Source organism: Petromyzon marinus, chromosome 54, assembly GCF_048934315.1.
Source record: "Petromyzon marinus isolate PM22_M1 ecotype Great Lakes invasive population chromosome 54, UKy_Petmar_22M1.pri1.0, whole genome shotgun sequence".
NCBI classification, from domain to species: Eukaryota; Metazoa; Chordata; class Hyperoartia; order Petromyzontiformes; family Petromyzontidae; genus Petromyzon; species Petromyzon marinus.
The window spans coordinates 5,164,110-5,187,892 of record NC_133720.1 but is presented as its reverse complement, the minus strand read 5'-3'; the positions used below and the strand labels follow the sequence as shown (position 1 = coordinate 5,187,892).

Genomic DNA, 23,783 nt, shown 5'->3' with positions numbered 1-23,783 from the left:
CCCTAGGCGACTGGATTTCCAATGGAATGTCAACAAAATCACCGTTTCCGCCGATCTTATGTATCGTCAACGATTCTGGGTCGAAAAGGAGACAAGTTGAAATGTTACGTGCATTTGCCTGTCTCTCTCGTTATTTATTCATTCATCTTTTTAGTTTTTTTTATTTCACAAGTAAGTGGGGGGGTGGAGGGAGGGGGGGTTGTTTCTGGCTAATATAAATATTGCAGCGTTGTGGCATGCAATTGCAATGAATGACTCTCTATAAAAAATAAAATTATCGTTATTGACGAGCGTGTTGTTCTGTTACCTCCCGGGTAGTACCTTAAAACGCTGCAGTTTTAGACCCAACTTCCGTGAAGCATGCCATCCACACGTCGCACAAGCAGAATAACTCTTTTTTTACAACTTTGACGGGCGCTGGGCGTATCTCCCCCCCCCCACTACCCTGAGCGAGAAGGTGTTTACACGTTGCATCGTAACAACCGGTTGATAAAAGCTGCTGTTAAGAAGGCGAACAACGCCGCCTTCGTCGTTGGTTGAATCTTGAGAGTTGAAACGATCGGCCTCAACAAATGTCCGGCGCGCCCAATTCGCTCCTGGTAAGTGGAATGTTTTTTTTCTCAACTAAGCTTGTATTTTTTGTTGTTGCCCCTTATCAAATTCTACCGAGCTATATGTATGCAGTATACACGAGACCTTTCGTCACAGGCGACGTGGCCCTCACACGCGATTGATAGGCCCACCATCGAAGTGGCTTAAATCATCGTCACTTATACGTGGGCAATGCATCGTTGGCAGCCGAATAATCTAAACGCGTTGTTGTTGTTTATAAATGTGTGAAGGGGGGGGGGGGGGGATAGAACATGCAGACGCCACATACGCTGTAGACAGAGTTCTCGTCAGGGTCGGGATCGAACCTACCCCCCATGATATGTTTTGTAACAATGGTCGAGAGATCTCCGATGTCTCGGGCACCGCCGGCACCCAAGGCAGCCACTTGCAGCTGTGGATCTATTTTCGCGATAAACGTGAAAATCGCGTTTGCTTTTGAGAGCCACGTCCACGTTACTGAAGGTGTTACTTGCACTCGAGAGTAATCTTCTAATTTTAGTTTAGTTAAGAGGGCGTAGTCATTTAAGTGCGTATTATTCATAATACAGGTTTTTGGGTTAGAGCGTGAATACGCAATGAAGCGTACACCTTAGAGATAATGAAATGTTTTAATACAAAAAAAATCACATTTCAATACCCACCAAAAACCGGCCCTCGGAATGGAACCAGCCCACCGGGGACTTGACCCGGACTGGTGCCCTGACAGGGCAGTCCCCGGGCCCCACTTGATGACATCAAAGGAGCCTTATAATAAACAACGAAGCGTACACATCGGAAGTCGTAAAAGATAGAAATATTTTTTTTACTCTGGCCACATGTGAAATTTCCCCCACCAAAGACCGGCCCACCGGACGTATAACTGCTTGTTCATACGTCGAGGACAGCGGTACAAGGGGTCATTGTTCAGCAATGGACAATATCATCGCTGATGATAAAGCACATCAATTGGTCGTTTTTCACCCTCGGCTTTGTCAGCGATAATAGTTTACATATTTCTCGGTGGTGTAGCGTTACGTTCCTCGCCTCGTATGCCCGAGGTTCGAGGGTTCGATCCCGACCCTGGCGCCTGTACGTTTGGAGTTTGCGTGTCTCTCTCCCCGTTGTCAGGTGTCTTTTTCCTCTCCGGGTCCTCCGGTTTTCCCCCTCAACATTTAGAAACACGCGTTTAGAGTATTTGATGGCTCTCAATGTCCACACGATGGGCCACTTTGTTGAGCTTTCATTCGTGGCCAGGTCTCTTCTGAAAAACAAGTTAATACCTCATTGGGCTTTACCTAGTAAAGTGGGCTTTACCTAGTACTACTACTAGTGGGCTTTACCTAGTAAAGTGGGCTTTACCTAGTACTACTACTAGTGGGCTTTACCTAGTAAAGTGGGCTTTACCTAGTACTACTAGTAGTGGGCTTTACCTAGTAACTGCTACACCACTACTAGTGGGCTTTACCTAGTACTACTACTAGTGGGCTTTACCTAGTAAAGTGGGCTTTACCTAGTAGTAGTACTACTACTAGTGGGCTTGACCTAGTAACTGCAACACCGCTACCTAGTAAAGCCCACTAGTAGTGGTGTAGCAGTTAGCGGGCATCACTACGAACCTGGCGTCCTGAGTTCAATTTCCGCTCACGGCCAACATAAGTGATGATTATCTGAATCGGTCCTGGGCCTCTCCTAGGTCGACTCAGTCTTAAATGAGTACCTGGTGGGGTGCGTAAAACATCGCTACTGGAGAGACGAAGGCGGCCGGGCGTAGTGCTGGCCACCCACCCCCTCGTGTGCCGTTCTGGCCTTCATAGGTGCTCGATAACAGCACTTGCCCCAACAGTCTGTTCAGGCTCTACGGGGAATCTTTGTCTTTGTGTGTTTTTTGTGTGGACATGCATGTGATTCAGGTGGTGTGCATCCTAATCGCTGTGTGTGTCCTCACGGAAGCGAAGTGCAATGACACCACGGAGTATGAAATCCACGGTCGATGTTGTGAGAAATGCCCACCGGGTAAACCATTTCACTTCCCCACTTCACATTCATTCGGCGCTGGGCACACTCCTCTGTCAACGGTCCTTGTTTTCACATCTGCATTGCGGTCAATTCGAGTGTCTCGCTGTGGTGCGCCAGGTTTCTTCATGACGGAGAAGTGCTCAGAAGGATCAAAAGCATCCACGTGTGAGAATTGCACCGAGGGATCTTACAGTGACACGTACAGTACAGCTGGTCAGTGCAAGCCATGTGACTTTTGCAATGAAGGTGAGCTCTCCAATGCACATACCCTGGTTACAAAAACAATCTCTCCGCCTCCAGTTTTATCCCGAGATTAATGTCAATCCAGCGCAGTGCAAGGAAGTAGATACCACGGGGATACCAATGAGATCCCTTCAACTGACCTCTGACCTCTGGTCCACAGCGCCCCTGAGAGTAATTGTTTGTACGCTGCCTGGCAGTCAGCCGGATTTATTTTATTTTATTCTGTCACACAAACAATGAATATGACGTGCGACAACAGGATGTTTTATTTGAGAAGCGTCCAGCCATTGCATTGCCTTCATGGCATTTGAACGCGGGCTTTCAAAAACAAACACCCAATTGAGCACCAAGCGACCCAGTATTGGCGTCCCTGTGTGTCAATGACCCACAGTACTAATCGTGCTGCCTGCATAACCCATGTCGTGGTGTTTTATGCTTCACTGGAAAGACATCCATCGCAGGAATGTGACTGCTCAACTGACACGCGCTACTTTGCCGCTACAAATCATTTCAGGTTTACAAACTCCGCGGAGGAACACTTTTGCATCGTACAGTTTTTGTGCGGTCACCTCGCGAGAGTCAGCCGCACGGTGGTCGTAACTTTTAAAAACAACAGTTTCATCACGGTGAGGGTTACCCGTAAACACATCACGTCAGGAAAGGTACACTTCTTCTTTTTTGAAGCATCGCAAAGCTAGAAAGAGTTACTCAAGAAAAGTGACGTTGACCAGGTAAGGAACTTTATATTTATACAAAATACTGAGTACATTTGTCGTGTCGTCTGTGCGTGGGGATGGCGTGCGACGCACGCACAGTCAGCTGGAGACGAGGTGGTAGCAGGAGGCACCGCTCTGCCCTCTTTATTCGTTGTTGTTGTTGCCGAGCTCGCGCCACCACTCGGGCCCCCTCTCTCTCTCGCACACGACCCCGCTGCTGCGCGACCTGTCCCAGACATGACCCTGTCCGCGTTGCACCGATGGCGTTGACCGGGACAGCCGACTACTGTCCGGCCGCGCAATGATCGGCCGAAGGCGGCAGCGACGAGGGCAGCGGTGACAATGACAGCGACGACGAGACGAGTCCAACCCCAGAACCGGCAGCCCGGAGCTCTCGCTCTCCGCTGCTTTTATTCCCCTCGGCGCGGCATGGCTCCGCGCAAGCTGCGCCTCCCTTCTCGAACCCTTTAGAGCAGGGGTGGGGAACCTTTTTTTCTGCCAAGGGCCATTTGGATATTTAGAACATCATTCGCGGGGCCATACAAAATTATCAACTTAAAAATTAGCCCGTTATATTTGGTCAAACATTTAATTAACTCACCCCTAATGTGATGGCTGGAACTGCTTCTCTTTGGCGAGGCGTGTGATGATGTTAGCCGGTATTGATGATGTTGTTGCGACTCGCAACTGCTTTTCCAGGTTTGCTCCTAGATGTATTGACTTTCGAGTCCCGCCTGCGGTTGCCTTGGCAGGGCCAGAGACCAAATGATTTCGTGGGGCTGATACGGCCCGCGGACCGGACGTTCCCCGCCCCTGCTCTAGAGGGTTCCAGGGGCTTCCACACGAGGTCTACCATGACCCTTGTCCCAGTTCCTCCGCCCTGCCGGCACACACACACCGCGTTTATGCTCAGCGGCGTGCGCGCTAAGTGCCCACCTGCAGTTACTACTGCTGTCCAACAGTCAGCGCTATATTATTACACATTTACAGCAAAGTTTGTGTTGTGGTACAACTGTTGTTATCTGTGGCCACAATACATGAAGAGGAGTGGGGTCAAGGCAAGGGTGGCAGTATGTACCGTAATTTTCTACCCTATATTGTAGCTCAGAAAAAAAAAGCTTAGAAAGTAAAGTATAGATGATTAGCAAGCTTCTATTATATCGTTTTGTTTAAATAATTTATTTTATAAAAAGCTCCTTACACTTTAAAAAAAAAACATTTCTTCCGTAAATATGTTTGACTTTTCGAAATATTGATTATAAACACTTATTAATGTCATCCATTATTCATGGTAAGTTGCAGTTTGAAAAATGAATCTTGCCTGCTATTTTAGCTTTTGATAACTGGTGTGTTAAGTTATTACATCCGCCTCTAAAGATAAGAGAGTAGAATGATTATCAGAAATTAATGGATTTGTATTCATTGATGACCTGAGTTGGTATGAAAAGCTTACGAAAACAAATACCGTACTTTCATACCTTGATGAAAAAGTATTGTACCATAATATCGTAACGTACTTAAGTACCCAAAATTCTAGCACAGTACCATTATTGCATACGGTACTGCCACCCTTGGGTCAAGGAGTCTATGAGTTGGAAAAGAGAGAGGAGTGGTGGGAGGGAAGGGAGGCTCGGACAGAAGTCCCCGAGACGGACAAAGAGGAGGGCACGGCTGAAGATGTTCAGCAGGAAGAGAGGAGGAGGTGTAGAAGGAATGACCTGGCCATGATGTTGGTGATGAGATGGCGATGATGATTATAATGCACGGAGCAAAGAGAAGTGAGCTGCACAGAGGAGCGGCGTCTGTTTTCACAGTGGGCGGTCGTGGGGGGAGAGGGGTGGGGTTCAGAGTGGGGGTGGCCACACAGAAGTCACGTGATGCACTGGAGGATTGAGCCGATGTTACATGTGTACAGATGTGTAAAATCGTTGAAACTGTGTGCGATTGTGATCAATGTGCTGCTTTTTTTTTCAACAAGAAATTAATAAGACAGAGGTGAAGCCCTGTACACCGACAAGTAATCGGGAGTGTGCTTGTGAAGATGGCACTCACGAATTTCACGACGGAGGGATCGAGATCTGCTGCAATAACTGTCCTGCTGGAGAAGAGTTGACAAGAGAATGTGCGTTTCCATGGAATTCCATGGCTATACAATTCATCAGTGAACATACATGCGTCGTATTTATGAACCCATGACGATAAAAACGAAAAGTAACTGCTGCATACAGGATACCGTCGGCGATGAGTTTTCTACTGCGAACGTCTTAGATGGAGACGAGTGTGCTTTGCGCAATGGGAGAACGCCAAAACGATGTCCATTACTGTATCTGGACTGCAGGTAAAATTGGTAGACCTACAACGTGTACCCCATGTAATGAAGGAACCTACAGCAACGGCAGAGGAGTTTGCTCTCCGTGCACTGGGTAAGTCTGCCGTCTCCGTGGCTTCCACAACACATCTGTAAAGCGGGGAAATTGCACTCTTGTGGGACTGCAATTGATACAGCTGAGCCGGGCCATCACAGGGCCATGACAGTACGGGTGGTTTTCCACTGGCATATTACCGAGCCAAGCCAAACGCAAACGGTGCTACCGCCGGTCTCGCAAGATACCTACATTTGGCTTGGGGCCGGGGTAGGGCCAATGCCGTGGGCATTGCTTGTGACATCAACACACCTGAATATGCTCAATACAATTTCGTCTAGCCAGTCGGGAGCCTTAAGGCGCCGGTGAAGAGTGTGCGTGAGAGGGTGTCAGTGTGAGGGGGGAGTGTGTTGCAGTTTAGTGGTTTGCGTGCTGCACTACGAAACCCCACGATCCGAGTTCGGTCCATGCTCACGGCCAACATCATTGACAATTTTTTTGAACCGGTCCTTGGCCCTCCCTAGGTCGACTCAGCCTCAAATGAGTACCTGGTGCAGAGTGTAAACATTTCCACTTGGGAGACAAAGGCAGCTGGGCGTGGTGCTAGCCACCGACCCCCTCTTGCTCCAACATAATATAGGATGTTTTGGTTAGCTTGTGTAAATATTTATGCGTAACTATTTACACGATCTAACTCAAAAACCTATTTTATGGATGATATTGGTCGCGAAAGCCTACATGTTAAACTGACTTGCTCCAAGTCTGTTAAGGCTATACGGGGGATCTTTGTCTTCGTGCATGTACCAGTGTATCTGTGTGTGCGATTGCATTGTGCATGTCGGTGAACGAGTGTGTCTTGTTCACCAAAACTAAGCACCTGCCTTGGTATTCTGTGCCATCGAACACTCACCCCCTCAATTGCCCATTGGCGATGGGGCAGTTGTGGGGAGAGTGGGGAGTTTTTCATACCTGAGCAGTGTGCTTATGACCAGCTCTGGTTTGTCAACAGAGGTCTCACTCCGAATCAGTTGAGCGGCATTATCTTTTAATCGGCTGCGTAACCTGTGTGGAAGTTACCTGGTCTGTCGCTCCACACGAAGTTGCGGGTCTTCTTGGCCACGGGCATTCCCTCCCTTATTTATGCTTGCAAAACGTAGACCCCCCCTAATGGAACATCTTCACCGGTTAAATAGATTTAGGCTGGCCTACCTACGATCAATGTTGGGTTTAACCAGGCTGTATTGTGTGAGGCGCTCACAAATCCTTGAAAAATCTAGACAAAATCCCATCGGTGAGCTCCTCCGGCAGGAAACGCTGCATTGGCTGGGTCATGGAGCCCGCATGCCCAGCCACCACATGCCTAAACAGCTTTTGTTCGGCTGGATAGAGGGGGCTAATCGGTTCGGCATGGACTGGAGAAGAGATGGAGTGATGTGGTAAAGGAAGATGTGGAGCCGAGTGGACTTGCGATAACTGGCACCAGCGGTGTCAAGATCGGTCTCTGTGGAGGAGGCTCGTGAAGGGACGCTACTGGGCAGTTGGAGGCAGTCGCCCTCCAACAACAACGGAGGAGCGACGCTCACAACAACGAGCGGAGCGCTGGGCGGCTAAAGCACAGCAAGTTAGCACAGTAGGGGGCACAGGTGGTGCATCGGCCAGTCCTTTCGGTCACTAACGCACGGCACCTGGGTCTGTCCCGTGACCTCTTGCCAGCGGCAGTTGGACACTTCACGTGGCCTTAAAGCGCGCTTAGCCTGGCACAAGCGTCTTGGACAGCTTTTTTTTTCCCACTGCGAGCGTTGCCGGTGTGCAGCTTGGCACGCGGCCTCGGGATGTCAACACAAATCGCCGTAGCCGGAACGCGCCCTTGTGCGGAGTTGCTCTGAAGTTGCAACCGAACGACGTGTGCGTTTGTGTGAAGGTGTAACAACGGTGAAAAGATGTTGGCAGCTTGCACGGCGGCGAGTGACACAAAGTGCGGGACGTACGACGGTGAGTGACTTTCATGAATGAGAGAGATTTATTTACAACTTCGGTTGAGTGCTGTGAAACAAGATATTTTGTCAGCAAGTAAAATGCTGCATTCGAGATGAATACAATAGAACCAACGACAATCGCGGTACGACAATGTTTTGAGAAGAAGAAGAAAAGAAACAGACGATGCGATGCGATTATCGCGAATATTATTACATCCTAACTTCGGCATATATCGCGGAAACTCCCGTATATCTGTAAACGTACAGTAGTGAACGACGACGCCGATCATCGTCACCGCTGCCCTAAGCGACACGAACCCAGAGGGTAGCAGCCTCGCGACGTCTTGGGGCAGCGTCTCTGTCCTTCAGAGCAGACGCTCGACGGCGGCGTTGGAGAAGCCACCGCAGCCCGTTTCGTCAACAACCGCCGGCTTTGCTCGAGACTCTGTTGATGTTTGTGTTATTCTGTACCCGTACACCGCCCGTGCGGCCACTGATTGGCACGCCTGTCAACCCCGTATCAGTGCCCTGCCTTATTACAGACTAATTGAGACCTTATTGCGTCACCCCGTGCCCCATATAAATCTCAACGTTCATCACATACACTACACTATACACTACACTACTAAATACCTGTCAACCCCGTATCAGTGCCCTGCCTTATTACAGACTAATTGAGACCTTATTGCGTCACCCCGTGCCCCATATGAATCTCAACGTTCATCATATACACTACACTATACACTACACTACTAAATACCTGTCAACCCCTTCTCAGTGCCCTACCTTATTGCAGACCAATTGAGACCTTATTGCGTCACCCCGTGCCCCATATAAATCTCAACGTTCATCATATACACTACACTATACACTACACTACTAAATACCTGTCAACCCCGTATCAGTGCCCTGCCTTATTACAGACTAATTGAGACCTTATTGCGTCACCCCGTGCCCCATATAAATCTCAACGTTCATCATATACACTACACTATACACTACACTACTAAATACCTGTCAACCCCTTATCAGTGCCCTACCTTATTGCAGACCAATTGAGACCTTATTGGTCACCCCGTGCCCCATATAAGTCTCAACGTTCATCCTACAAAGTCCCATCACAAGGGAGAAACACAAACGAATAAACATAAAAAAATGTTTTTACTCAATTCCCCGTGTACAGTAATACGGGTAAACCGTGTGGATTGACATGGGAGAGATTGGGGTTTTCTGAGTTCTCGTCGGAGGGTACTATGGGGGCTCACGAGAGATGCCCGTTCAATATGATTTTGGTTTACTCCAGATGCAGCAGCAGCATCAGCTGTACACGCCTGTTTTCGTTGCTGTGTTGTCTGTAATAGCTAAAATATATATACTCATAAACTGCATCCGATGTTTGTGTGTTTTTTCCTGTAGGCATTTTCATCAATTTCGTCATATTGATGATGATAGCAATCATATTCATATCTATATGCTGCTTGAAAAAACACCATTTCAGTGTGGTAAGACAGACGCGACGTTTCATGCAGTTCTCGATTCATGCCCTGTCACACACATTCATTGTTAACCTGTGACGTGTGGTGAGGTCAATGGCTGGAGAGGCACTGGCTCGTGTCAGATTCACACACTGAGGGGGGGGCGTGGCCTCACTAAGGGGGCGTGGCCTCGTTGAGGGGGCGTGTCCTCACTGAGGGGGACGTGTCTAACACGCCCCCCTCAGTGAGGCAGATGTGATAGCTGCCTCCCCTGGTGCTTTTTCATTGCAGTTTCATAACGAGACCAGCGAGCCTAAATATCTTTATACACATACGTGAAATAAGTTACCTGGAGTATGGAAGGCGAGGACATGACATTAAGGGGTCCACAAACATGACATTGGTGACGTACTGAGATAGTAACAGGCACGCGCTTATTGCCCGCGCTCCATCCAGTTACTGAGGGGTTGCGCAATCAGAGGGGAGGCTGAGCTCGTCGCTGCCTCACCTCTCGTCTCTTCCTGTATTTGCAGCGGAGCTCCGCAAGTTTGGCGATTTTGACTATAAAAATTATTGGGATCGTACAGCGGTGGCATTTACAACACAGATCGGTGGAAAAATCTGAATATGTATTTGATTTTACTTTTCGTAACAGCTATTTTCATTGGAGTATGACAGGTGAGGCTCTGCCTCCCCTGCCTCCCCTGACCACACGTCACCGTTGTTAACCCATCAACAACGACGATGCCATTCCTCCCTTCGGTCCGGGCTTGAGTCCCGGTGGTCAGGCAGCGCGTGTTTCCCACACCTACGATTAGCACGGTTTTTGCTGCGTACGGCGTGAAAGAAGTTCAACATACAGTACATATAGTAATAGGTTTTACCCTTTTAACTGGCACAAAAAACTGACACCTTTATTCAAGGCATCATGTTTGCAATAACCACAACACAAGCAGTCAAAATGCAAACAAAAGAGACAACTCTGATAATAATATGCACTGTCCTTGAATTTGATTGGTCCACACCCGAGACGGCTTTTCTTAGAGCCTAGTCTCCACTGGTGTTGGATCAGAAGACGCCAAAAGGCGTACAATCAAATTCAAGGACAGTGCATATTATTATCAGAGTTGTCTCTTTTGTTTGCATTTTGACTGCTTGTGTTGTGGTTATTGCAAACATGATGCCTTGAATAAAGGTGTCAGTTTTTGTGCCAGTTAAAAGGGTAAAACCTATTACTATATCTTGTTACTGGCAAAGGAGGTCTCATAATGTAAAAATAAAAGTACATACATCTCTACTGCTTATGTGAAGTTGCTCTTTGCCAAATTTGAGGACTCCAGATGTTTAAAAAAATCATTGTGACGAGCATGCACACTTGGCATCGATAGCAATGTCTTTTATAGCTCCAGTTAATTTATAGACGGCCCCTTTCCTAAAATACATTCTTGGCGGTCGGTCAGAATTGCGATGTACCAGTTCATCCATTTACAGACACCCCGCAGCACACTGCTCCTCGTGCCGCGTGAGGTTGGCTACGCGAGGCAATTCGTCACCTCACGTGACCCCACCGGGTGTTTCACTTCGGGGCCTACACGGCATGCACCCCCGATTAGCACAGTTGGTTACGTACGGTGCAAAAGAAGTTCAACATACGTACTCTGCATGCAGCGCTCCGATGCTCGGCAAAACCACAGGACATGGGTGACTCTAAGGGCATCTCACTTGCTTTGTTGGACAATGTGGATCGGGAGAGTGGTAAAACAACAACATTGCCTAAGAGTCACGAATTTTCATTTGGAGACATTCAGAGACGTGGAATTCAAATGTTCCCTGATGTCTACACATTAGTTTCGCGGGGTATCTGTGAATGGATCACCCGCCCTACGACGCAAGTAGTCGTTGCTGCAAGGGACAGATACGAAGAGCCACCACGGAACACACCAAGTGCCACGGTTGATCTTTACCCTGTGCAGAAGCCATGAAGTTGCTGTGAACAGATTTTCTACGCATTTCGTCCCAAAGTTGCATGCTTACTGGGGCGTAGCCTTTATGTGAATGACGTTACGGCATGTGGTAAGAAAGGGGTAACTTAACCGCTGTTTGTTTAATCAATTTTAATGCTACTACCGTGAAACGTTATTTAGAGGGCTTCATGGGCCAGTTTCTTAAATACGGCATTTGTTTTCGAGTGGATTAGCAACAGTATTGTGTGACGCCTGCTTTATTTATAGCTAAGTGATTCCCAGTTACTGTTAACATTCAACCTAAAAGTGTCTTAGTCTGGCTGTGCGAGCTTCAGACATCATCACTTAACCATGAGAATCATAAAGGTACCTTAGTCTAGCTGTCAGATCCTCAGTAATAATAATATCTACTGTAAATTTGCATCACCAGTGTCCCCAGTGTCAATACCAAAACAGTAACAGTCATTCTAATTTCGATTTAAAGCTTTCGTGACTGCAGGGATTCATATTCTTGGTTCTTTCGGTAAAGTCACGTATAAGGGAAATAATGAAATAATAAAATGTAAACAATCAAATTCTCACCACGTTTCGATCAAGACATTTTCTTGCTGTCGTATTTCACACCTGATGATGATTGCTTGTGTTGCAATGGGAACGTCATCATTTATTGTTTTATTTTTATTATTTTATTATTTCCCTTCTACGTGACTTTACCGAAAGAACCAAGAATATGTCATTCTCATTGTTATACAATACGCGTTTCAAAGTATCCCAATGTATACTCTTTGGTTCTTTCGGTAAAGTCACGTAGGTAAGTGGGCTACCCACTTCAGCAATTGTTTTCTTGCTGTGGTTGTTTCCACCTGATGACGGGCGCTTGTGTCGCGCCCAAAACGTCGTGATTTTATTTATTTCATTTTATACCTACGTGAATTTACCGAAAGAACCAAAGAGTATGGATTCCTGCAGTCACGAAAACTTCAAATCAAGATTATCCCAATGTACATAATTAATTTTTTACACCTATTAAATACGTGTTTTTGTTGTTGTTGTTCTCCCTTTTCCTACAGGATCCGCTGCACATCGAAGTAAAGAAACGCTGTTAAAACCAATCCCTGGTTGGAGGTCAAAGGTCGGACCATTCGTCCAACGGTGAGAGGCTGGGGAATGGGGACTAACGTGACGAGAAGAGGCTATCTCCGCTCTCTCCGCCATCTCACCGTACTCAACAAACAAAAACGATGTTTTTTAATTTTACCAGGTAAGGCCCACTGAGCTGTATGGCCCTTTTTTCGGAAGCGACCTGGCCACAAATGACAGCTCAACCAAATGGCGTTTCATCACGTGGACATGCATAGCAGCCAAATACTCTAAAGCTCGTGACGTGGATTCTGGATGTGGAGGGAAAAACCGGAGGACCCGGAGAAAAATCCACACTCCGTGTACCCCCGCATAAACACGGATTGGCGTAAGTTGGGGTTCACCTCTACGAGTGTAGATATACATTAAACATACACGACTATATTGCTACTATATTACTATATACTACTGTACACTACTATATTACTATATACTACTATATTGCTACACACTACTATATTACTATATACTACAGTACACTACTATATTACTATATACTACTGTACACTACTATATTACTATATACTACTACATTGATATACACTACTATATTACGATATACTACTGTACACTACTATATTACTATATACTACTATATTGCTATACACTAATATATTACTATAAACTACTGTACACTACTATATACTACTTGAAAAAAAGATTAATGTTGGCTACAACCGCATTTGCAAATGTAATTTGTGACGTTAATCCTTACCCATGTATCGATAGTTAGATTTTAACGTGCAATTTTATTGAGGGACTGTGCTGTTGTCTTGGTGTCGTCTGGGACTGTTCTTGCTGTCTTTTTTGGTGCCTTGTCCAAACTTGGGAATTGGTGTACTTACGCAGTTTGAACTTGTACTTTATTTTTCGTCGTTATTTTTTGGTAATTTACTTTCCTTTCCTATACTTTGCGCTCTGAACAATTTGTGGATTGTTTGTTGTAACTTTCCGACCCATCCATGCTTCATAGCTCGTCATATTTCTACCAGGATAAATAAAGATTCTGGTTCTGATTCTGACGTGTCAAAGAATGTACGTGACATACTCTTTGGCTCTTTCGGTAAAGTCACGTAGGTATAAAATAAAATAAATCACGATGTTTCGGGCGCAACACAAGCGTCCGTCATCAGGTGGGAAAGCTTGGTCTGCTGCTGATGCAGACTGTTTTAAAAGGCAAAACCTTTTAGGCAAAGGCAAAACCTTTTAAAACAGTCTGCCTCAGCAGCAGGACCATGCTTTCGCACCTGATGACGGACGCTTGTGTTGCGCCCGAAACGTCGTGATTTATTCTATTTTATACCTACCACGTGACTTCACCGAAAGAACCAAAGAGCATGGATTCCTGCAGTCACGAAAGCTTCAAATCAAGATTGTTTGTGACACACCTGGCATACGCGGCTGCCAGGTGTGTTGGCATTTAAGTTGTCAATTCAGCGAGTTTATATACAGTGAAAACATAACATGTTGAAATGCGTCTTACTACTCCAGGATTGTCCTGTCACTCCCGTGGATGAACTCGGCTCCACAATAAAACGTATTCTTCTTTCGTACGGCTGATGTGGATGTAGAGCAACGACTTCCATTTCACGTTCAGGTGCGTCAAGCACCAGATAACCGCATCAGGAGCAGCAGAGTAGTGTATCGCGGGGTGATGTCCCCTTTTGTATGTTCGGATAGGGCAATTGCGTCGTTACACGCTGTACGTTCGGTTCCTGATGACCACAGTCGCACACCGAAGAGTTTAACATTTTTCATTCGTGCATCATCAGGGTATCCGCATCTGTTGCCACGGTTTGTGCAGTGGATGCGGTTTAGGGTGGACCATGAGCTTCGGGAAAGAGCAAACCCCCGGGGATCTTCTGCGTTGCGGTCTTTGGACAAGGTGGTGTCTGTGAGTTCTATTGTTGAATACGACAAAAGCAATACAGTGTATTCAACGGACACCACTGGTTCAGGCATGTTAACGGGAATGGAAAAAACGGGGGTCATCATCTTCAGCCATGGTCAAACCACTGCTTAGCGAAGGCCTCCCCAAACCGCTGCCCATTCTTCACGATCCCACGATGTAAAATGTACGGTGGGGGGGGGAGTTGATTTATTTAACAGTAAAATTATTAACAGGAATATTCCAAAAAGAACAGGGTTTTACTTCCCGCCACTTAAGAGACCATGATGATCACCAGAAAAGACGGTACTGTTACTGAGGAATTCTTTCCTGCTTCCCTGCCAGCAACAGATATCGATTGCGTGCTGACAAGCTGATTTTCTTTTTTTTATACCTGAAGAGTGAGATGCGTGTGCGCATTTTATTTGAATGTAAAAAAAAAACCCCGTAAATTTAAATGTCAATGAAAAAAAAAGCTGTGGGAGATCCACCATCCGGCTTAGAACAAGAGCCGTACAGTTGAAATGACACGCAATCTTTACCCGATGAATGTTTTAAAGCATGGTTTCATGGACAAAATATGCTGCTAGTTCTGCCCACGTGTTTTTTTTTAAAAAAATGCCTGTCATTTAGTTTCTTTGTTAAAAATTTTTGTACCGAATTCCAGGCAAGCTAAAAAACGACATTTTTTGTCAAACGAATTCTAAAAATGTATAGAGGCCAATGTGGGCATTTACACAGCTTTGACGTGAAAGGAAAGGACGCTTTCACAAACAAGTAGCGTGCCATTTAACACGTAGGCTTCCGCGGACAATATCCATAAGAGGTTGTTTTTGGGTTAGATCGCGTCAATATTCAAATGCTTCTGTACTCGAATTGTAAATATTGTGGGTTTACGCTACAACACGCCGGTGTGCTGAACTTGTAACTAATTGGCATGTTTTTGTTGACGTGACAAACCTTACTAATTGGCTGTGTCGGGTGGTGGCGGGTTAAACGACACATTTATGCGATCTAACCCAAACCTCCCCCCTACCCCCCCCCCCCCCGCCTCTATTATGAAGTGGCATTCGAGTGATTAGAGCGATAGGATGTGAACATCATATCAACACAGTTTCACTCAAGTATGGAAAAATAAGCATAGGTTTTACCCTTTCTGGCAATAAAACAGGGGGCGTTAAGAAGTTCAAACACCAAACATGAACCTTTTTCAAGTAATCAAGTCTGCATTAAGCGCACGTGCCGGTGGTGAACATGCAAACAAACGTGATACTCATAATAATCTCTGCGGCCGTCTGGAACGCTCTTCCTTCCATTTTTACATCGATTGAAAACCCGTGTTCTTTAAAACTGCTTTTCTGTTTAGTTTGTCTTTCTCCCGCACCTCCGATTCGCGTGGCTAGAATCGTACGGTGCGAAAGAAGTCCAACATGCATACACGTGCGGATCAAGTATGCATTAACCACACGTACTTGTTCTGACATTATGCATTGTCTTTGAAACTGATTGCCCTACAACCAAACACAATGCACGTATCAGAGCACCCCAAGCTATACATCTGAAGTATTGCTGCTGCTGCTGACATACAAAAGGGCCATGAACGGCCTCAGTCAACAAGCGACGGTACACAGAAACTCCCGCACCCGGGATGACCAACCCCCCCCCCCCCCCACATATTCTCGGTTCTTTCGGTAAAGTCACGTTGAAGGGAAACAATAAAATAATAAAGAAAATATATATATATAAAACAATATACTTTATTATTTTATTGTTTCTCCTCCAACGTGACTTTACCGAAAGAACCAAGAATATGAATCACTGCACTCGCTGAGCCAAGACGACATTCGCCCTGTTTAGGTCTTCTCTCGAGACTGCAGGCTTTGGGGCCTTCCATAAATGACGTCACGCACCTGGGGGGGGGGGGGGTCAGACATTTGTGACGATGTGTGACGATGGGAGGGGTGGGGTTTGAGAAATGTGACGTCACATCAAAATGCGCAACTTTAAATAAATATAGACATCACGTTCTACTTAATTAAATAGACTTTTTTAATAAATGTTTTCTCCTACAACATCAGGGTGCAGCGCCACATTAAATACGCACTACAATGACAATGGTTTAAAGCGATTTGAAGCATGTTTTATTTTCAAAATGGAAATGTGGTTTTGCGGGGGGGTGCGCAGAGCTTTGTGACGTCATATTTCAGGGGGGGGTCTGACTTTTTGTGACGCCGTGTGACGACGAAGGGGGGGGGGGGGAGTAAAAAAATCGTACAAAATCGCGTGACGTCATTTATGGACGGCCCCTTACCAAAACTTTCGTGTAACACTTTTAAAACGGCAAGCGTTGCTTTTTGTAATGTTACCGTAGACAATAGAACAGAAGTAGTTTTAAGAGTGTTCCTATGTTTGCAGTGCGAGTGAACACACATTCATTCTTCCTCTTAAAAAAAAATAACCTCCCTAATCTCGTTTCCTATAATGTCAACACTCTTGTTTTTGGATATTGCGGAAGGATGACCGGGAGTTTTCTGCCAATGTCGACGTTTACTCGCGACACGGAGCAAGCAATAGGGCGTCTGGGCAGAGTTGGTGTGTGGTCTTGCTTCTGTTTGTGGTGATGCCGGTGTTGTGTTGGGGAGGCTGACCCCCGTCTCCTCGCTCATCTGGGATCCACTGCTCCCCTCTTCGAGTGTCCTGGGGAGGGTTACCGCTCACCGACTCCCCCCCCCCCCTTCGCCGCGGCCCCTCGGGGCATAATTCGGGACTGGCGCTTAGCCACCTGGGATCAATTCGCACACACACTCCCCCTCGCGTGCTCCTCTAAACGTTACGCACGCCGTACGCAGGCGCTCACGCGCCCGCAGCCACCAAAACTCGACGCGGCGACCTGCCCGGCGCCGCGCACCAATCGCACGCGCGGGACCCGGGGTCGGGGGTCAGAGGGCGGGGGCGTCACTCGTACGCACGCAGCCGATTGGAGGAGGTGCCCCGGAGCCGGTTTAAAGGGCTGTGTGAACAACCTCGCGGGTACGCTTCCCCGTGCACCTCCGCACAAGCTAAGCAGAGGCGGCACGGGTGATCTCGCGTGCACGCTGCCCGTCTACCTCGCGTACACGTTAACCACGAGATACACAGTTAATCTCGCGTGCACGATAACCACGAGCTACACAGCTAATCTCGCGTGCACGATGCCCGTCTACCTCGCGTACACGTTAACTACGAGTTACACGCAGCGGCGAGCGCACGCACGCGGGTAAAATACACGCTCGTGCGCGAACACAGGACACCACAACGAGAAGGCTCACAGCACCGTGCACTCCCCTCCGCACTCGCAGGGACGACACGACAAGGTTTATTGACCACTGGCGATTTATTCTCCGCGAATAATGAAGCTAAACTACCCGTGTCAGTGTGGGCCAGCAGGGCAGGTCTAACCTATCTCCCGGCGGTCTAGGACACAATCTGTCCCGTCTCTCCCTAGTCGCTCTCCCTAAGGATATTCCCCTTAATCTCACCTCTCTCCTGCGTACTCATGGTTCGACTCCGAGGTGTAGGAAGCCGTGGACAGGCGGGGCTGCACGTAGTCCTTGCTGGGAACGGGGCCTGGCTGCGCTGTGACTCGTCTCACGGACGATCCAGTGGCAGGCACGATGACTCCTCCGATCCTTGACCCCAGAAGAACACGACTGACTTGCCCCTACCTTCCCTGCCCTTTTTATTGTTCTTACATCAAAGATAACTTGCCGCTAATCCACTGGCCTCTCGTCCAATCAGGAGCCTCGGATTTCCCGCTCCTCGCTAATCGGATCGGTGCCCTCTCCGACGTCCGCTTTTTGCTCTTTAAACAAGCGCATTCGTCCTGCCGATCAGAGGGCCGCTCTGTTTTCCCGCCGCTCGTTACTCCGCCCCACCCTCTACCTGCCTGTTGACCCGTGTCCAGTGTGCCCCTCTATCCGCGGTGGCTCAGCAGCCCCGTCGTGACCATGCAACCACCATCCAGGTCGCGGCGCCGCAGTGCGAGCGAGCCTCGGGGGAGGTCGCCCAATTCCCTGGTCGCGGGAAACCGTGAAGATTGGTCCCATGAGAGGGCTTCCCGGTGAAAACCTGTCGGCCAGGTGACCTCCCCTCGGAGCTCGATGTGGGTGTGTGTGTGTGTGTGTTCATGTCGGGGCTCTATGTGGGAGGTGTGTGTGTGTTCATGTGGGGGCTCTGTCTATGGGTAGTGTTAGTCTATGGGTAGTGTTGAGTATGGGTAGTGTTGAGTCTATGGGAAGTGTTGAGACTATGGGTAGTGTTGAGTCTATGGGTAGTGTTAGTCTATGGGTAGTGTTTGTCTATGGGTAGTGTTTGTCTATGGGTAGTGTTGAGTCTATGGGTAGTGTTGAGTCTATGGGTAGTGTTAGTGTCTCGGCCTCGCTGTGCGCTGCGTTGCACCACCATCCGAGTAGATAACCTCGCATTCAATAAACCTTCAGAGCCAGGGTGAACATCTGATTCCAAACGTATTTAATGAATTGAACGAGGTAAAACTGATGGAGAAACACAGCACAAAATACAGCATCTGTTAATACTTGGAATATCAATACAATGAACACTGCAGCATCGTAACATTGTCTTAGATAACATGAAACTCAACAATAGGTCCTGGATGGACCAGGCACCTACATTAGCACTGAATAGCTATAAGAGAATAAGCTACTGTGTTAAATAAGGTCACGTCGTGTAATCACCATACTGCAGCCTAAATGTACGGCGCTGCACAAAACACTGAACTGTGGATGAGATACGTCTTCATCCTTGCTCTCAAGATCGCAATAAAGTTACATGGGTACGAGTCTGACTCGACTTATTCAATTACAAGTAACATTCACAATAATGCAAGTGGCAGGCTTCATTGTTAACTAGGCCTCATATTTATCATAACAATTTAACAGAATTATAAAGGCATTTACAGCATTATAACGGCAATCCTAACATTATAACAGCATTCCCAGTATTATGAGAACATAAACGAACTTACAAACAATCTTTCTTAAAGTCCCACAATGAACAGATGCTATTTGTGCCTCCATTTTGTACTCTGTGTAATGGCTGACACCCTGCCACATGGCTTAAGGGAATCTTAAATTGTAACTTCCTGGTCACGTGACCAAACTCAACATCATATCAGGATATTCCTGTGTATGCACACCCCCACACCTGCCGTGAGGCTGAACAATTAGTCTACGGGTAGTGTTAGTCTATGGGTAGTGTTCAGTCAATGGGTAACGTTAGTCTATGGGCAGTATATTTGTATGTTGAACTCTCGTCGTACCGTACGTAGCCAACCGTGCTAATCGTCACGAAGCAGTCCCTTAAAGGGCCGCATGCAGCTCCAGAGCCGAAAGTTGCCAATCCCTGGTCTAGGGTAGGATTCGTTCATTAGACACAATGACAGAAACCAACATTATTAGTACTATAATGAGCCAAGAATGTCTGTGTGTAACGCACGTGACGTCACTCCACATGCCGAACCCCCTCATTAATATTCATGAGCGGGTGGACATTTACACTCACGCAGGTCGAGCGGAATTTTTTTTCACAAATTCGCTTCCCGTTTGACGTTTCTTTATTGAAAGTGAATCTAATAAATAATTATACGCAGCAACAAAGTGCATTTGGTGTCTTTATTTATTTCTTCAGCACTTGAGACAAAAGGTAAGTCTAATTTATGCTTCTACGTTATGGTAAAATATATATATTTCTCAGTGATTTTCCAGATATTGTATCGACTTCCAATTTATTTCAACCCAAGCGACCCAAAGCAGAAGAGAATAAAGTTTCAGAGCAGTGAATCTGAACAAATTGAAGGTCATATTTTTGGTTCTTTCGTAAAGTCACGTCGAAGGGAAATAATAAAAATAAAACATAATAAAATAAAATTCTCACGACGTTTCGGCCACAACGCAAGCAGCCGTCCTCAGGTGAAGAACAGAGCTGTCGGAAAGACAGCTTGCGTTGTGGCCGAAACGTCGTGTGAATTTTATTTTATTATTTTTTATTTTTACTATTTTATTTCCCTTCTACGTGACTTTACCGAAAAAAACAAGAATATGAATCCCTGTAGTCACGAAAGCTTTAAATCGAAAAATTGAAGGTCAGTTATATACAGTGCTACAGTGAGATGACGTGAGGTGTTTTATGATATAGTTTCGTGCAAGAATCACTGCCACTAATACAGTGCTCCAGTGAACTGCAGTGAAGTGTTTGATGGCATTCTTTCGTGCAAGATTCACTGCCATTAAATTTACACAAGATACAATTATACTCTGCTCAATTTTTTCGTAAAATATTACAGCTTCCGTCCCAGGACGGGAAAACAAGCTAGTTATTCAGATTAATAAGCCAAGAATGTGTGCGTGTCCAGCGCGTGACGTTACTCCACATGAGCCCCTCCCCCTTCCCGTCAATAATCATGAGCAGATGATGTCACTCCACATGGAGCTCCCCCATCAATAATCATAAGCTGATGACGTCACTCAAGTGGACATCGCCCCCACCCCCTCATTACTAATCAAGAGCTGGTCATTATTTTGATTGAATATTTCAGATTAGCTTTAATACACCTTTCTTGGACGGGCTGTAGACTAGTTATTCAGATTCTTTGATATCTCGCATTTAACGGGTGGATTTGATGGACCATTCAACCGCACACATGGAGGCATATTTTAATGCAAACAAGTATCGAATTTATTTAAAAGAATCAGAGTACCAATTATTAAATATGATTGGTACTTGGTCCAAAGAATACTTGATAGTGTTACACAAATGTGTTTTGTTTGCACTGACTGTTGGACAGCAGCAGCAACTGCAGGTGGGCACTTAGCCACACGTCGCTGAGCATAAACGCGGTGTGTGTGCCGGCAGGGCGGAGGAACTGGGGCAAGGGTCATGGTAGACCTCGTGTGGAAGCCCCTGGAACCCTCCAGAGGGTTCGAAAAGCCGCGCGGAGGGGAATAAAAGCAGCGGAGAGCGAGAGCTCCGGGCTGCCGGTTCTGGGATTGGACTCGTCTCGTCGTCGCTGTCGTCGCCCTCGTCGCTGCCGCCTTCGCCCGATCATTGCGCGGCCGGACAGTAGTCGGCTGTCCCGGTCGACGCCATCGGTGCAACGCGGACAGGGTCACGTCTGGGACGGGTTGCGCAGCAGCGGGGTCGTGTGCAAGAGAGAGAGGGGGCCCGAGTGGTGGCGCGAGCTCGGCAATAACAACGAATAAAGAGGGCAGAGCGGTGCCTCCTGCGACCACCTCGTCTCCGGCTGACTGTGTGCGCGACGCACGCCACCCGCAAGCACAGTCAACACTACACATCCGCCACACCTCCGATGAGCACGGTTGGCTATATACGGTGTGAAAGATCAACATGCATACAAATTAAAACAATCTAATCAATGGCTCAACTCAGAATTTGGGTTAATAAGGGATCACCGAGTCTGTAACATGATGATCATCTGAAGCACGGTTAATATTTTGTATATATAATTATCGATATACCAAATTCAGAATACCCATTAACACTGGAGCATTTAAGATCCGTTATTCGACATTCTGGTGATTGTCAATATAATACGTGATGAGAGCATCGTGATGGATAGGGCTAATTAGGATCGGGTAGTGATAATCATTGAACTCGTATTGATGTCAGTCGCACAGTCTGTAGCAGATGGTCTCTCTCGCGCTCTCGTCGAGGTGACAACGGCAGGTGTCTAACGGGAATCTTCTGTGCCGCTGGATGTGAAGTAGTCACTCGCACACCGTCTCAAGCGCATAACAGCAGCAGCTTGACCTGACGACAGCACGGCAGCCAGAGGTGGCTGTTGCAGCGGTGACCTGTCAGGTGTGGCCGAGTCTTGAGGACGCGTAGGACGATGACGACGTTGCGTAGAACGAGAATGTACAGATGTGCCATCGCCGTGATAATACATTACAATTCAGGATTACTCGCGTGTCTTCGGTACGTTTTACTGTGATGCATTTGCTCTCGCTATGTACGTACGTATGCATGTTGTACGTAGCCAACCGTGCTAATCGGAGGGAGGGGGATGTACAAAAAACTAAACGCTAAAAGCTAGCAAGTGAGCAAAATGTTTAAATATCCAGTCGAACGAGGGATGTCTTGATCTCTTCCCCCAGCCTCTCATCGTGACCAATGGTCCGGGGAGGCCTTCGACCTCCAACCAGGGATTGTTCTATATGCGTTTCCTTGCTTCGTTGTGCAGTGGATCCTATAAGAAAAGTGAAAACAAAACACATTTAATAGATAACAAAAAAAATGATGTACGTTTGGATACTTTGAAACAACTGTATCAATGAGAATGACTGTTACCAGATTGGTATCGACACTGTGATGCAAATTCACAGCGGACAATATTATTCTCAGGGTTAAGACTTAATATTTGAAGCTCGCACAGCCAGACTAAGGCACTTTTATGATGTATAGGTTGAATGTTAACGGTAACTGGGAATCACTTAGCTATAAATAATGCAGGCGTTACACAATACTGTTGCTAACCCACTCGAAAACAAATACCGTATTTAAGGAATTGGCCGATGAAGCTCTCTAAATAACGTCCCACGGTAGTAGCATTAAAATTGATAGAAAACAGCGGTTAAGTTACCCCTTTCTTACCACATGCCGTAACGTCATTCACATAAAGGCTACACCCCAGTAAGCATGCAACTTTGGGACGAAATGCGTAGAAAATCTGTTCACAGCAACTTCATGGCTTCTGCACAGGGTAAAGATCAACCGTGGCACTTGGTGTGTTCCGTGGTGGCTCTTCGTATCTGTCCCTAGCAGCAACGACTACTTGCGTCATAGGGCGGGTGATCCATTCACAGATACCCCGCGAAACTAATGTGTAGACATCAGGGAACATTTGAATTTCTACGTCTCTGAATGTCTCCAAATGAAATTCGTGACTCTTAGGCAATGTTGTTTTACCACTCTCCCGATCTACATTGTCCAACAAAGCAAGTGAGATGTCCTTAGAGCAGACATGGGCAAAGTACGGCCCGGGGCCGTATACGGCCCGTTGGGCTTTTTAATCCGGTCCGCCGAACTTATCCAAATATTATTATTATTAAATTAATTTTTACCTTTCTCCTGTAATGCCCCCATTTCCCCATTAGATGGCGCACTTTGACCGGAAAGTGTGGTGTATAGGGCTCAAAAGGGCACATGATCTCGCAATGCATTGTGGGCCGTGACAGATCAAAGTTAACGGATCAGCACCTCAGATCTATCCTGAGAATTGCCACAACCAAAATAACTCCAGACTTGGATGCACTGGCAAAAATGGGAGATCAGCAACACTGTTCCCACTGAAACTGAAAGTGATGATGTGTTGTTGCAGCGAGGTGGGAGCCAAAT

The 23,783-nt window shown here is 46.7% G+C and overlaps 1 protein-coding gene across 1 annotated transcript; it reads left to right on the top strand.

Moving 5' to 3' along the window:
- The first annotated feature begins 192 nt into the window (after window positions 1-192).
- Window positions 193-13,501, top strand: LOC116954181 (tumor necrosis factor receptor superfamily member 16-like). Its single transcript, XM_032974674.2, has 8 exons — window positions 193-599; window positions 2,502-2,604; window positions 2,725-2,853; window positions 5,545-5,688; window positions 5,905-5,989; window positions 7,851-7,921; window positions 9,322-9,407; window positions 12,415-13,501. Exons 1-8 carry the CDS (start codon window positions 573-575, stop codon window positions 12,448-12,450), a joined length of 681 nt encoding a protein of 226 aa, XP_032830565.2. The 5' UTR covers window positions 193-572; the 3' UTR covers window positions 12,451-13,501.
- The last annotated feature ends 10,282 nt before the right edge of the window (window positions 13,502-23,783 follow it).

Bases quoted from the DNA above. Each gene is read 5' to 3' on its own strand.
- LOC116954181 (XM_032974674.2), top strand. From the start codon at position 573: ATGTCCGGCGCGCCCAATTCGCTCCTG. The intron at 600-2,501 runs GTAAGTGGAATG...CATGTGATTCAG, and splicing joins GCGCGCCCAATTCGCTCCTG to GTGGTGTGCATCCTAATCGC. The intron at 7,922-9,321 runs GTGAGTGACTTT...TTTTTCCTGTAG, and splicing joins AAAGTGCGGGACGTACGACG to GCATTTTCATCAATTTCGTC.